General features: G+C 38.3%; 1 protein-coding gene across 1 annotated transcript; it reads right to left on the bottom strand.

Moving 5' to 3' along the window:
• Window positions 1-348: 348 nt before the first annotated feature.
• On the bottom strand, window positions 349-1779 carry CCOAOMT1 (S-adenosyl-L-methionine-dependent methyltransferases superfamily protein). Its single transcript, XM_089157422.1, has 5 exons — window positions 1587-1779; window positions 1413-1492; window positions 1179-1323; window positions 959-1090; window positions 349-873 (listed from the first exon to the last, which is right to left on the bottom strand). The coding sequence occupies exons 1-5, from the start codon at window positions 1704-1706 to the stop codon at window positions 583-585; spliced, it is 768 nt and encodes a 255-aa protein (XP_089013548.1). The 5' UTR covers window positions 1707-1779; the 3' UTR covers window positions 349-582.
• Between the last annotated feature and the right edge of the window lie 12946 nt (window positions 1780-14725).

The raw sequence follows: 14725 nt of genomic DNA on the forward strand, positions 1-14725 counted from the left end.
CAACTACCATCACACAAGCAAGATTCATTTTTTAAGAAAAGAAGTTTGGTGCTTAAGCCATTCAATACTTATTATTTTGTAAAAGTATCATTATTTTTTGAATGAAAAAAAAAACATCATAATTTTCATTTAGGCACCTTGATGTCTAAGATGATGTTAAGCAATTGCTTCCCTTTTCTTAAAGCATTCAAATGATCAATTAAAGACATACTGTCATTTTTAAGATGTATTAGTCATATTTTACGCCGAGACAAATGCAAAATGTCATTTTTATTTAGATTAAAAATGATTGGAAACAACCCTCAAAGATCAAAATGAAAATTATACAAAAGAAATAATAGGAAAAAAAGACACCAAATAATGCATTTAAGGATGAATTTCAAATATATCATGACATGATGATCAGGGGATATTAACAAGTTATACCCTCATTAAAACCCACCATTGTACAACATTATATCTTACCAAACAACCACAATCTCTTTTTTCTCTTTTTTCTCTTTTGTTCTTATTGTCTTCAAGAAAAAAAAAGTAGCAAAGAAAGATTTTTTGTTTTAAAGAGAGCGAATATAGAAACTCAAATCAACTGATACGACGGCAGAGGGTAATTCCATCGCCGACGGGGAGTTGGCAGATCTCGATTCTTGGATCAACAGCTAGAGCTTTGTTGAGCTCCATCACGAAATCTCTGTAATATCTCACGTACTTACGCAGCGGAGCATCTGGCGGCGCCACCACCGATCCATTCCAGAGAGTATTATCGTAACCAATCACTCCTCCGATCTTCACCAGGTCTATCAGCCTCTTGTGGTAGTTCAGATAGTTATCCTTGTCTGCGTCGACAAAGACGAAATCAAACGTTCCTTGCTTACCCTGCAACAACACCAATCGTCAATTTATCGCAACCCAGATCGAATTGAGGTGATTTGCGATCGATTTGAGTGGAGATTTCACTTACATCTTCAAGCAATTGGTCCAGAACGGGCAAAGCAGGGCCTTCTCTGAAATCAATCTTGTGGGCTACCCCGGCTTTTTGGATACTCGGCAGACCCAATTCGAAATTCTCCCTGTTGATGTCCATGGCCAGAATCTGCAGAGGAGGGAACAAATCTCATTTCCAGAGTGGGTTTTTTGTGACTTTTATTTATTTATACCGATTTTGAATCTAAAAAAAGTACCTTTCCATCGTCGGGGAGAGCAAGAGCAGTGGCGAGAAGAGAGTAACCAGTGTAAACACCGATCTCCATGGTGTTCTTGGCGTTGATGAGTTTGAGTAGTAAGTTCAGGAATTGACCTTCATCTGCGGAGGTGGTCATGAGGTTCCTGTTTCAGATCAAAAATCCCAAAATTAATAAGATTCAACTTCAGATTCTTATTATAACTCGCGATCAACTCAACTCAACTCAACTCACCATGGGTGCTTGGCAGTGACCTCACGAAGCTCTTTCATGGCTTCTGGCTCTCTTGGGTACACACTGGTTTCAAGTATATACTGCAAAAAACGACAATAGAACCAGATCAAAATTTCCATGCCTGAAGAGGAACCATGAGAAATGAGAATTTAAGTTTAAAGTGGGTATCTGAACCTGGTAGAGAGCATCACTTTGAAGGAGACTCTTGTGGCCAACCTCTGAGTGCCTTCCTGCTTGGGTTTGTTGTTGCTGTTCTCCTGACTGGGTTTGTTGTTGTTCTCCAGTAGTTGCCATTGTTGCTGTTCTTCTTGGTTTGTTTGTGTAGGAGATTGTGAAGCTTGAAAGGCTGAACCTGGACCAGAAGAGCAATGAGAAGGCAGATCTTATAGGGAAGAATAGCAAGGGAGTTGGTGAACTTCAGGTTGAGGAGAAGATTAAAAAAAATGTGGGCCCATCTCTGGCCCGCTGACTGACCAACAACAAAGACTTTGTTGAATATGGTCAGGGCCCACCACTACACTCACCAACCCCAACAGGGAAGAAGAAGAGGATGATGATGGTACCATCACCCATGTATCATGTCATGTACATTTATGATTTTTTTCTTGGTAAATGATGTATATTTATGGTTGAGACTATTGAATGATTCTAGTGCACCAATATGGAAATGGGTATTGATGGATTTGATTATTGGATTGATATCAGCTCAATAAGATTAGTATTAGATACATTAGTCATTGGATTTCATGACTTTAATTGTACATTATGAAACTATTAAGGTGTGTTTGAATCGATAAAATGTAAAATTGACATGAATTCTCAAATGAGGCAATTAGATATTTTTCTTAGTTAGAAGACAATTAGATATTGATACTTAGAACTCATATCATGATTGGTATCTCCAAAGCAAGATTATCTATTTTCAGTTCAAATATCTATAAAATCTTATTGATCTCAAGTGACTTACGAGTTTATTGGTCTTATCAAAACTAATCAATTTAAGCTTGAGATTACGAACATTGACTATATTTTTCGTTAGATCATTCATTTGGAGATGAATGAGAGACTATGTCCATTACTCTGAAAAAAAAATAATGAAAAAAAAATAATGAGATGAATATGCATACATGCATGTATGTATGGTATGGTATATACATACATGCATGGCATGTGAGAGTTTCTGCTTTTGGATGGGAAAGGAAACAAGTCACACGGTTAGGGATTAGGATCCACACATTGTTTTGGTGACCTCACTGAAGGAGAAAAGGATACAAAAGTCATTGGCACCAAATTAGTGGGGCGTGTTTGGTAACCAAAAAGTTGGTTGAGGTAGGTAAGTGGGTACCACAAGTCCACATTTCCCAAGCTCTTCTCCAAAAATATATAATGATTTTTCCCATCCAAACATAAAATAAATTTCTATACTTCTCCAATACTTTATAAATTTTAACTGAATGGAGATTTATATATATGAGTTCCCATGCTCTAAAAGTAAAAGAAATAATAAGAAGAATCATAAATATATTATTTGATTGTGTAGAAATTCTTTGAACTAATAAATTATAGAAAATGAATAAAATTTCACAACAATAAAATATTACATAGGTAAATATTCTTATGTCTCTCTCCTCAAAACGGATAAAAATGTATATTTGATAGGAAAATGATAGATATGATAGATCATACTTATGGACAGATTTTTTTTGCTTAAAGGTTTTGTTTGTTAAATTTTAAAATTTTAAAATAATAATAAAGAAATTCTCTATTTATTAATTAATTAATTTATATAAATAAAGGTAAAATCGGCGTCGAAAACTTTCACACAAGCAGAGTCATTTGTAATTTTCTTCATTCATGAAATCTTTATTTTTTTATTTATTTTAAATATATAAATCTTATATGATGAGATTTTAAAGACATCAAACTTCCCTGCAAAACAAAATTATTTTTAACAACACAAGTCAAATAACACATGAGAGATAACTTTGAAAATTGACATGAAGTTGGTGAATACAACACCTACCCACCAAGTCACCAACTATTAGGTCGATTACATTTGTTGGTGTGGAATGGCTTTCCCAATTTCCTGTGGCTGGTATGACAAATAAAATACATATGATAGAGGAGAAGGAAAATTATCTTTATTTTTTTCTTTTTCTTTTTGGGTTATGTTGCATTTCATTCATGAGAGCCAAAAGTGAAGGAATTCTGAGCTACAAAGCTGAGAAATCCAAGGGGAGGAGGGAGGCCATTCAGTCCTAAAAGAACAGGACTGGGCTTTCTTTGCCAAGGAGTTGGCAGTGCTGTTAGCTTCCCTGGATACATAAGAGAAATAGCAGAAGATAAAGTAGGATTTCAAGTAAAAAATATCCTATAAAATTGGGAGGAGTGCTACTGGTTTAGGTCCTTGTTTAGATTTCAGCAACTTTACCAACTGAAGGTTATCATCCACCTCAGCCTGTAGGTCTAGAATTCCTCCTGGTTTAGATTTCAGCAACTTCACCAATTGAAGGTTATCCACCTCTGCCTGTAGGTTTTGAATTCCTTCCTAAGTGGCTTGGAGAAGACCTTCTCTTAGTGCTGTAGCTTCAGCCTGTAAGGCAGAAGAGAGGGAGATAGGTTCAGAGAAAGCAGCAATCAAGCTCCCCTGTTGTTCCTAATGATGAGACCAATACCCTTTTTGTGCCCCTTAACACTTGCATCTGATTTTAGTTCTAAAAACATGGGGGGTGGAGTGTTGGGGGGTTGACCTTGATGGGTCCTATGGGGAGGTGCTAAACTGCTGTCCATTTGCTCCTTTAGCATTGTTGAATTGTACTCATGGCATTCCTTCTCTGCTTTCTTAATAACCTCCAATGGTGTCCAATCTCTCGCCCCAAACATCCTCTCATTTTGGGCCATCCACAAATTCCAACACAGTGGCTGAGAGATTAGAAACTCTTCATCTCTTGCTTCAGGATTTTGGCCATAGTTTAAGCCCCATGGATCTATTGACTCTTTCATCCTTGGTTTCACTGTTGAGGGTGCAAAAGAGAGTATAGAACCAAACCAGATTGCCTGAGCAAATGGCAGTCAAGTAGTAAATGATTTGGGGTCTCTATGGCTGCTTCACAGGTAGGAAAACAGCGATCTCTCGTTATTCTCCTCATATAGGCTTCATGATGTGGCTAGACATTTGCAAGAGCTTTTCATATGAATTTCTTATACTGGGAGAGTTTTTACAGCTCCATACTTTCTTCAAAGTGTTGCTATGTTTCTGCTTGTACTCACTTTGGTGGGATGATGACGGTGCCTCTTTATCATGAGCTTCCCTTCGATTACATAAGAAATGGTACCCTGACTTTGCTGTATAAAAATCCCTGAGTTGATCCCCCCCCCCCCCCCTCTCCCTTTTTCTAGTATTGATAATCTGGCCTAGGAAAGAGACCCAGCTTTATGGATAAAATAGCAGCAACACCATCAAGAAACAAGGTAGTTATTAGCTCTGTTCTCCATCTCCTCTTCTGCTGATCTATGAGTTCAGCAACTAGTATAAGGAAAATTTCTAACAGCCTAAGTTAAGTGCACGTCTGATTTGTTGTGCATTGGACTTAACACATGAGTAAAGGAACCCTGGGATCCACTTGTCCACAATTTTTCAGCTGAAGGCAGTCAACCAGGGGTGTCATCAGACCCACCAAATTCTATCAGTTCACCCAAACTGAAAGCTTAATCAAAAGATTCAAAACACATGCTTCCATGTTCCATTCTTTCACTCACTATCCTCAAAAATCACTTCACTGGGCAATTATCATTATAGGCTTTGTCTCTGGTTATTCATGCTCTTAAGTTTTATAGGACTTCTGATTTCAGCTTATGGTTGTAGTTAGTCTTAATGGTCAAACATAAAGTCTAGTCTCAACGAGACATTTTGTGGACATAAATCCATCATATCAACAGTTCTAGTTCCCCCTCCCTGTTTTCTTATTGTTTCTTGAAGTTTTGGTTTTCATGCTTCTCTTTATCAATGGTCCTGCTTTCCAACTGAACAATTGTTGATTTCTCTTGAGATAAGAAACTGGTGCTTTTGGTTTATGATTCGATGATGGCCCATGGTGAGTAATTCTGAGGGACAGCTGCAAGAAATCACATAATGAACACTGAAATAACTATGATGCCTGGCAGTTGATAATACCTGCAACTATCTAAAATGACATGAACAAAACGTTAACTATTTTGGGATATTATACTTCAATGGAATATTCACTTCCTAGGAATTTTATGACTGAAGAAAATTAATACCATGGATATTTCTCAAGAAACATTGATTTAGCCCAAAAAAGAAAAGAAGAAAAAGAAAGGCAATTAAACCTTCATGATTCCAAGGGGTTTTGAAGTTTAGCTGTTTGGCTTGAATTCTCAATGGTTTTGTTGGGTCTTAAGCAGGATCGGTTTTAGAACTGACCCAATTGAACTTGTACTACATTACATTTTTCCAGATGAGCAAGCAAATTGTATTAGAACAGAGAAGGATCAAAATAAGGTTTCTATTTCACCTCTACAGTCAAACAGACTTTGCCGAAGCAAAGGAGATCCAAACAAGCAGGGACAAACCCCTTGCAAAACAAAGTGAAACCCCCTATAGGAAATCAAGTCAACCTCCAGAACCATGCCTCCCAATCTCTCAGGGAACTAAGAAACTTCTACAATTAGCTCGGAACTCCGGTCCCCAATCCAGCCATATAATCAGCAGGTCTATCCACTTCCCTCCAAACATGAGTTACTTCCATTCTCAGAAAATTGTTTCATGAGTTTCAAAGTATTGCTCTTCAACTCTTGAACCATCCAAGGGCACATTATTTTCTCATTGAGAATTTTGACTGCTAACAAAGAGTCTGATCTAATTGATGTCTGATGTAGATCTGTTGTTACACACTAAACAACTCCCTACCAAATTGGTTCCATCTCCATGTGCAGCAATGAATGAACATCCCCATTCCAAGCTTATGCATAAATTCCTTCTCCATTATCATTCCTCACCATACCCCCCATATGTGGCAACCTCGATCAATAGGAAACCATCACAGTGCAAGGCAATAATTCCTCGTGGAGGGCACCTATAGCAAATTTCTCAAATAAACTTGTTAGTGTTTAATACATGAAACAACAGATACTTAACCTCTTGTGGATCATACACAATTTCCATTTTCAATTTTGTCATCTGCTTTCTTTACTGCTAAGATGAAACAGGTATGTTTGAAAATGAATTTACACTCGATGGTCTATATATTCCATAATCCATGAGGAGATCAAAGAAATGGATGCAGATGGCTTTACAATGATGCTGCTTTTTTGGGTAAAGTGGCGCTAGCAAAGTAGCAAATCCATTTGAGGAGCTTGAGTTACATCATACATATCCTGCTAATTGTCCATAATGCTGCTTAATTTTTGAGACATGAGGAAAATGCAAATTCCAGTAAAAGGAATAATAGAGCTCAAGGTAACATTTACCTTTCCAACTATGGTGGAGGTAAGGGTACTGACCGAAAGGTTTTTGACAACAGAATGCCCAAATTCAATCTCTCTACTAGCCATTGCATAAATCTTGAAACAGAGAAAATGGTTGTCATGAAAGGTGAAACTCAGTCAACATTACATATGGTGATCCTGAGAAAGAGTTGAACTTCGATGTTCCACCAATGGGTTTGTGATAGACCCATGTGTTGTGTCATACTCTCTGGGGTACCCTTTTTGCTTGAAGAGACACATCTTCTGGCAGATCTCATAATATCAATGTCTACGATTGTTTTAGACAAAAGCGTTTCTAGAAAAACCTACTGGTTATTTCCATAAAGGAGCAGATCAATGAATTGGACCAAATTTTTTGATCACCATACATCTGGATGATCCATGATGCAAAGTGTCAAAGTGGACATTCACCAACTTCCTCAAAGCACAAATCATTAGCCCAACTTGCTAATTTTAATTTCAGATGGTGGTAGCAAGGAAACTGCTTGGCTGAAACCTCAAGAAGCCTTTTGATTAAACAGCTTTAGCAGTAGTTTTTAGATTGTGAATCAATGCAACAGCACCTGAGATTCCAAAAGATATGAAGATCACAAGTCATTCCTCAGCATGGTTACAGCCCAGACTGCACTCAAAAGCTTCTTCCTGTAACAAGCTGGTATCAACTCTTCACTGATGAACAGGTGCACCTGACACTACAAATGGCAGGACTGGTTAAAGCTCTCTGCAGTTGCGGGGAAGGGGCTGATGATGGCTGTTACTTTGAAACCTATACAAACAAAAAAGGAAAAAAGCATTCTGACAGTGCCTTCATTCCATCTTTTACCTTTTTCTTTAAGGGGACAGAGTTGCAACTAAGACATCCACACACCTCTCCCCCCAACCCCACCCACCTCTTGCCCCCCTCCCCAAACCAAAATAATAATAAATAAATAAATTAAATTAAAAAACATTACACGCAGAGATTTGCCAAATTGTATAATGGGCTGCTCTAGTTAAAGTCTACCCTAAATATTGAAGGAAAGATACAAATTTGTTGGAGCTTCAGACCTTCAGATGGATACCAAATGCTGGTTCTGATGAAAGGTAACCAAGGAAGATATCAACGGATAGGGAAGTAAAAGACAATCCTTTCCTTTTTCCTACTAGAGGTGAAATGAAATCCAGTAGGAAACAATGAACTCTGGAATGTTGGAGATGTTGGGTCTTTATCTCTGCTGCACTCTTCTATGGCAATAAAATTTTTTGCACTGCTTTAGGTGGAAAGTGGAAGAACATAGAATATGTGTTTACAGTCAACGTCATCAGCAGTTCATTAAGTGGTTCTTTCTTTCAAAACAAGAAGAAGAAGCCTTTTCCCAACTAAATGGGGTTGGCTACACAGATTCTTGTCTTTCAATCAGCTCTATTTAAGGCCATACTAGATATAAGGCCTAAGCTATGCAAACTTCTCTTAATGTCATCCTAGGTCTGCCCCTAGCTCTTCTAATTCCTTCAGTCTGGATTAAATCACTTCTCCATACAGGGGCATTTACAAGCCTCCATTAAACATGACCGTGCCACCTCAAACAACTTTCTCGAAGCTTATCACTTATTGTAGCTACTCCTAAACCAGCTCCAATATGATCATTAAGTAGCTCTTTCTTTATGAATCATAAATATGAAAAAACAAGAGATGGGTGGAACATATTGTGTCTACTTGTGCTGGTTTATTTGAAGAGGAGTAGAAGAAGACACAACTACGGAAAATCAGGTGGTGCCAAAGTATATGTATGTGCATAGTTTGTCAACCTGAGGAAAAATCCCACTAAAGAGAGGTAAGAGAGAAAGTGGGAGTTAAAGAGAACTCAGATAAAAGGAATGGAGAAGGATAGAACCACTGCCAAGCCCTTTCAGAGAGGCAAGTGTCTCACACATTCAAAATTCCTGATATAGCTAAGGGGATCCATACGGATTTTTGATTAATTGCAGCTCATGAAAAAATTGATAAACATGGAAATGAATCAACCAGAAGAGCCATAAACTCCTTTGCTCACCCAGCCCAAAAGAAAAATCAGTGATTGAGGTATAAGAATAAAATGGAATTTAAAAAAAAACAGGCGTACCAAGTGCATGAGGCTTTCAGCACAGCAGGTTCTGGGGTGGGACATAATGTACACAGCCTTACCCCTTCTTTACGGAAATGCTGTTCCCTGACTCAAATCTGTGACCAGAATGCAGTGAACCAACCCTACCATCACACTGATGGAAGAATATTGATGTTATGATCAGGACCTCCTTACTCCATTGTGACAAGATAGATTAGTTGAAACTTGAAAGGACCTGCCTTAGCCATCACCATGATTTTAAGAGACACATTGGAAACATTTTCACAACCATGCCAGAATACTCATTTAATTCTCAAGTGTGCAATGAAATCAAAGCAGACATTCAAGGTCTAAATACTCTTCCCAGTCAATGTACTCCAATGGAAAATATAGCAATCCTGTAAACTTCTGAAATTTCAAAGAATTTCTCTTCCCAATAAAGACCATAGAAACCCTTGGAATTGAATAAATAAAAAGAGAGAGATGATTAAATTATTGAATATTTCAGGAAATACCTCATTAATCATTGTAATTGCTGTGATTTTTTACATGAGCATGTGATGACTGAGTGCTGCAGAATGAAATAATTTGCAATAGCTTGTGGAAAAATGAGAAACATATTTAATACATATGATATCACAATGTTTCCTTGCTACAAAAGTATATATCAAAACTTGAAATCATGGTGAAATTCACCAATAAAATGAACAAGAGCAAATGATAGTTAAATGATACCATTCCCTCGCATCAATTAGAAATTTGTGATTATTTCCAATGGCTGCCAATGACAATGAGATACTGTCAGAATCTAGTGAACTCAAATGATACCATTCCCTCACAGCAATTAGAATTTGTGATTATTTCCAATGGCTGCCAATGGCAATGAGATACTGTCAGAATTTAATGAAGGCATGCTCTTGTTCAAGATATTTCAGCAGTGCCACAACCCTGCTTAGGTCTATCAAATTTGCATTCAAGGATGACACCTAGTTTGGGTGCAACAGTCAATTTTGGTTTGGGACTGCTCAACACCTGGTTCAAAACCACATCTTTTGTTCCATGAGTACTACCATCCCAATTCCCCATCCCCTCCCCTTCTTCAAAATAAATAAGAGATGCCAATTTTTACCGGCCCATTTTTCATGTCGTATATTACACTACTGGAAAATCATTCACTTTATTTCTAGTAATAAAAAAGTTAACTGGAGCATTCATTCTAGAACATTTAAATGCATAAAGTGATCAGATTTGTTTTGGAATTATTGACATGGACAGCGGGTAACAACCCTGTTTGTAGAATAAAATTTGCTTATGTGGCCTTCAGGTGTTCTCCACCAAATTGGATCAGGGGGCAAAGAACATCTCTAGAAAAGCATAAGGTTAAAATGACCAGAAATATTACCATGTATGAAACAGAATGAATACAGTCAAAACCAAATATGATGGATTCAAGTCCGAAACAACTTTCTCAAAGCTTATCACTTATCAGAGTTACTCTTAGACCAGCTCTAACCATGATCGTTAAGTGGCTCTTTCTTTATGAATCATAAATATGAAAAAACAAGAGATGGGCAGAAAATATTGGGCAGAAAATATTGGGTCTATTTGTGCTGGTTTATTTGAAGAGAAAAGCAGAAGAAGATGCAACTACAGAAAATCAGGCGGTGCCAAAGTATATGTACGTGCATAGTTTGTCAACCTGAGGAAAAATCCTACCAAAGACAGGTAAGAGAGAAAGTGGGAGTTAAAGAGAACTCAGATAAAAGGAACGGAGAAGGATAGACCACTGCCAAGCCCTTTCAGAGAGGCATCTCACACATTCAAAATTCCTGATATACCTAAGAGGATCCATAAGGATTTTTGATTAATTGCAGCTCATGAAAAATCAGTGATTGAGGTATAAGAATAAAATGGAATTTGAAAAAAACAGGCGTACCAAGTGCATGAGGCTTTCAGCACTGCAGGTTCTGGGTTGGGACATAATGTACACAGCCTTACCCCTTCTTTACGGAAATGATGTTCCCTGACTCAAACCTGTGACCAGAATGCAGTGAACCAACCCTACCATCACACTGATGGAAGAGGAATATCATTTCATCGGCTCCTAATATTGATGACATGATCAGGACCTCCTTACTCCATTGTGACAAGATAGATTAGTTGAAACTTGAAAGGACCTGCCTTAGCCAACACCATGATTTTAAGGGACACGTTGGTAACATTTTCACAAGCATGCCAGAATACTCATTTACTTCTCAAGTGTGTGATGAAATCAAAGCAGAAATTCAAGGTCTAAATACTGTCTCCAGTCAATGTACTCCAATGGCAAATATTGCAAGAAATCTTGTAAACTTCTGAAATTTAAAAGAATTTCTCTTCCCAATAAAGACCATAGAAACCCTTGGAATTGAATAAATAAAAAGAGAGAGATGATTAAATTATGAATATTTCTGGAAATACCTTGTTAATCACTGTAATTGCTGTGATTTTTTACATGACCATGTGATGACTGAGTGCTGCAGAATGAAATAACTTGCAATAGCTTGTGGAAAAATGAGAAACATATTTAATACATATGATATCACAATGTTTCCTTGTTACAAAAGTATATATCAGAACTTGAAATCATGGTGAAATTCACCAATAAAATGAACAAGAGCAAATGATAGTTAAATGATACCATTCCCTCGCAGCAATTAGAAATTTCTGATTATTTCCAATGGTTGCCAATGACAATGAGATACTGTCAGAATCCAGTGAACTCCTGCACTTGTTCGAGATATTTCAGCAGTGCCACAACCCTGCTTAGGTCTATCAAATTTGCATTCACAGATGACACCTAGTTTGGATGCAGCAGTCAATTTTGGTTTGGGACTGCTCAACACCTGGTTCAAAATCACCACATCTTTTGTTCCATGAGTACTTCAATCCCAATTCCCCATCCCCTCCCCTTCTTCAAAAATAAATAAGAGATGCCAATTTTTACCAGCCCATTTTTCATGTCGTATATTACACTACTGGAAAATCATTCACTTTATTTCTAGTAATAAAAAAGTTAACTGAAGCATTCATTCGAGAGCATTTAAATGCATAAATTGATCAGATTTGTTTTGGAATTATTGACATGGACAGTGGGTAACAGCCCTGTTTGTAGAATAAAATTTGCTTATGTTGCCTTCAGGTGTTCTCCACCAAATTGGATCAGGGGACAAAGAACATCTCTAGAAAAGCGTAAGGTTAAAATGACCAGAAATATTACCATGTATTGAACAGAATGAATACAGTCAAAACCAAATATCATGGATTCAAGTCCGAAATTCCTTCGCTCTGGCCGACAACGCATTCTGTATGACAGAAGCTTTCTGCTCAATGGACTTCTCCTCTAGGCTAGTAGTGTCCCGATAATACTGAGAGCTTTGATCATACGCTGAGAAATCCTCTGTTACATCACAGAGGGCAGAATAATCTTCCCTCATGAGCAAAACATTGTGAAGAATCGAACACGCACCAATATATGCTACGGCTGTCCTAAATTCCTCTTCCATTGGGCGACTAAGTACACCCCAATTTCTCAAACTTGCAATGGCTCTGAGAGCCGGAAGACGCATCAAGTGATGAACCACATTAAAATCCTCTTCAGATGAGGTACGGACAGGATCAACAATTGGAACCATCAACCAAGGAAGCAGAGGATACCCTCCATCCCCAATCAAGTACTGGGGAACAGAAACCCCTTTGACTAAAACAGGAGGAGAGTTCAACAACTTCCCTTCTTCCACATCTCTGTACAAAGTTGAAGACTTGAGAACCCTGGAATCACCCTTATCACCGTGAAATCCCACCACAACGCTCAAAATCCTAGACGAAGAATCAACCACAATCTGCGCAGCTACACTGTCCTCCTGGTCATCCCCCTCTCTTGCAACCCTGAATCGAGTACAGTCGATAACACCGCAACAATTTGGGATTCCACCAATTTCTTCGAAGGCAGCGGAGACGGATTGCAATTCAGAAGGGCTGGGAAACGCAACCCAAAACCTAAAATTGGTGCAAAGAACACGACAAAGCTGCTTGGTACAAAACCTGGATGTGGCTATTGAGACACCAAATCTGCTCGAGATTTCGGCATAGCCAGAACCAGTAGCCAATCGGTGAAGACCGATGCCTAAGCGAATTTCGGGAGAGAGATTGAGAGGAGAACCAACAGGATCACGACAATCCAACAAAGGCTCAAGCAGACCAGCTAGCCATTTGAAAGTGGAAGACGTCATCCGGAAACACAATTTGAAGGAATCCGGATGCGGAATTGGAAACCCAGATGACACTGGAGGATCAGAACCACAATTATCGTCATCATCGTTCAAACCCTCATCCTTAATTTCTTCTTCTGCTTCTTCAGAATCAGGAAACGAACTGCTTCTTTTGCGTTTTCTTGATGGAGCGAGAAGAGAAATTGAAGTGAGGATTTCAGAGGAAGAAAGGATATGGAGAATGAGAGGGAAGAGAGTAGAAGTGGAAGTAGAAGAAGTGGATGAGAAGAGATGATCAGTAGGAGACGAAGGAAAGAGGAGAAGACAAAGTAGGACCTGCGAGACAACAGAAGTGACTAAAGCTGCCAAAGACCGAGGATCCATGTTTGATCTTTAATAAGAAAGTTGTTGTGGTTCATAGAATTGTGGTGGAGAGATGGTGTTGTTGGCGGCGGATTGATCATTTTCTGCCGCCACTTTATCTTGGGCGCTGCTTTGTCGGGAATCAGATCGCATCGCAATCCCCAGAGAAAAAGGTCTCTCGTCTCTCTCTTCTCTCTCTTCTCTCTCTTCTCGGGAGATTCTGGGACTTCTAGACGCTGACACACGACATGGAGAAAAATGTGACTCTTGCCCATTGGACACTTTTATTTCGTCACGTGATTTTTATATTCAGAAATTCTGGGATTTCTTGCAAATTGATTGATGCGGTTCACGTATGGTTGCCCGGGTCAAACCCATGTTGAACCGCTGTCTTTTTTTTATTTTTTTTAGGGGAGTGTGTAAGGAAGAGAACTAGTCGGAGAGAAAAAATGGTGAAGAAGATAAAGGTGGGAGTGAATGTAGGATTTGGTCAGTTTGTGAGGAGTCTTTGTAGATATAAGTTGATGAAAATAATTTGGTTGATTTTCTATTAAATAGATGTAGGCTTACATCATTTTAAACCTATGGTATAAGGGTCCAAATGAGCATGACCTAATATTCTCTGGGAGGTAATAAGATAAATATGCACTATGTATAAGTGTTCCGTCTAAAGCTGACTCACCAAATGAATTAGGATCGAACACTAATAGATTGGGACAAAAACTTGTTCATTGAGACTAAATAGTGAGAGTGCAGTGATCTTGCTGGACTGGAAGTTACGTCTAACGAGCAAGTCAAAAGATAAACAATATTGCACCAACGTTGTTGTGAAAAGAACTCCATGCTGAGTAGCCAATAACTTGAGGGACGTAAATGGGCATTACCCTTAAATGGAGTAAGTGTGTGGTTTCTTATATAGAGCAACTTGACTATTGTGAGCATCGGAGGATTTAGTTAGCACGGATTTCCTTTCTAGTCAATATGTCAATTTATTCTTGCACAAGTTTCGACATGAGCATAATGGATCCTAGTGTTGTGTTGAGAGTTACTTAGCAGGTACAATATCCTCAGTGTCTACGGCGCTAGATTTCTATCCCACAACTAATAT

The sequence above is a fragment of the Hakea prostrata genome, chromosome 5, assembly GCF_041222555.1.
Source record: "Hakea prostrata isolate BN-2017 chromosome 5, UWA_Hpros_2, whole genome shotgun sequence".
Taxonomy (NCBI): Eukaryota; Viridiplantae; Streptophyta; class Magnoliopsida; order Proteales; family Proteaceae; genus Hakea; species Hakea prostrata.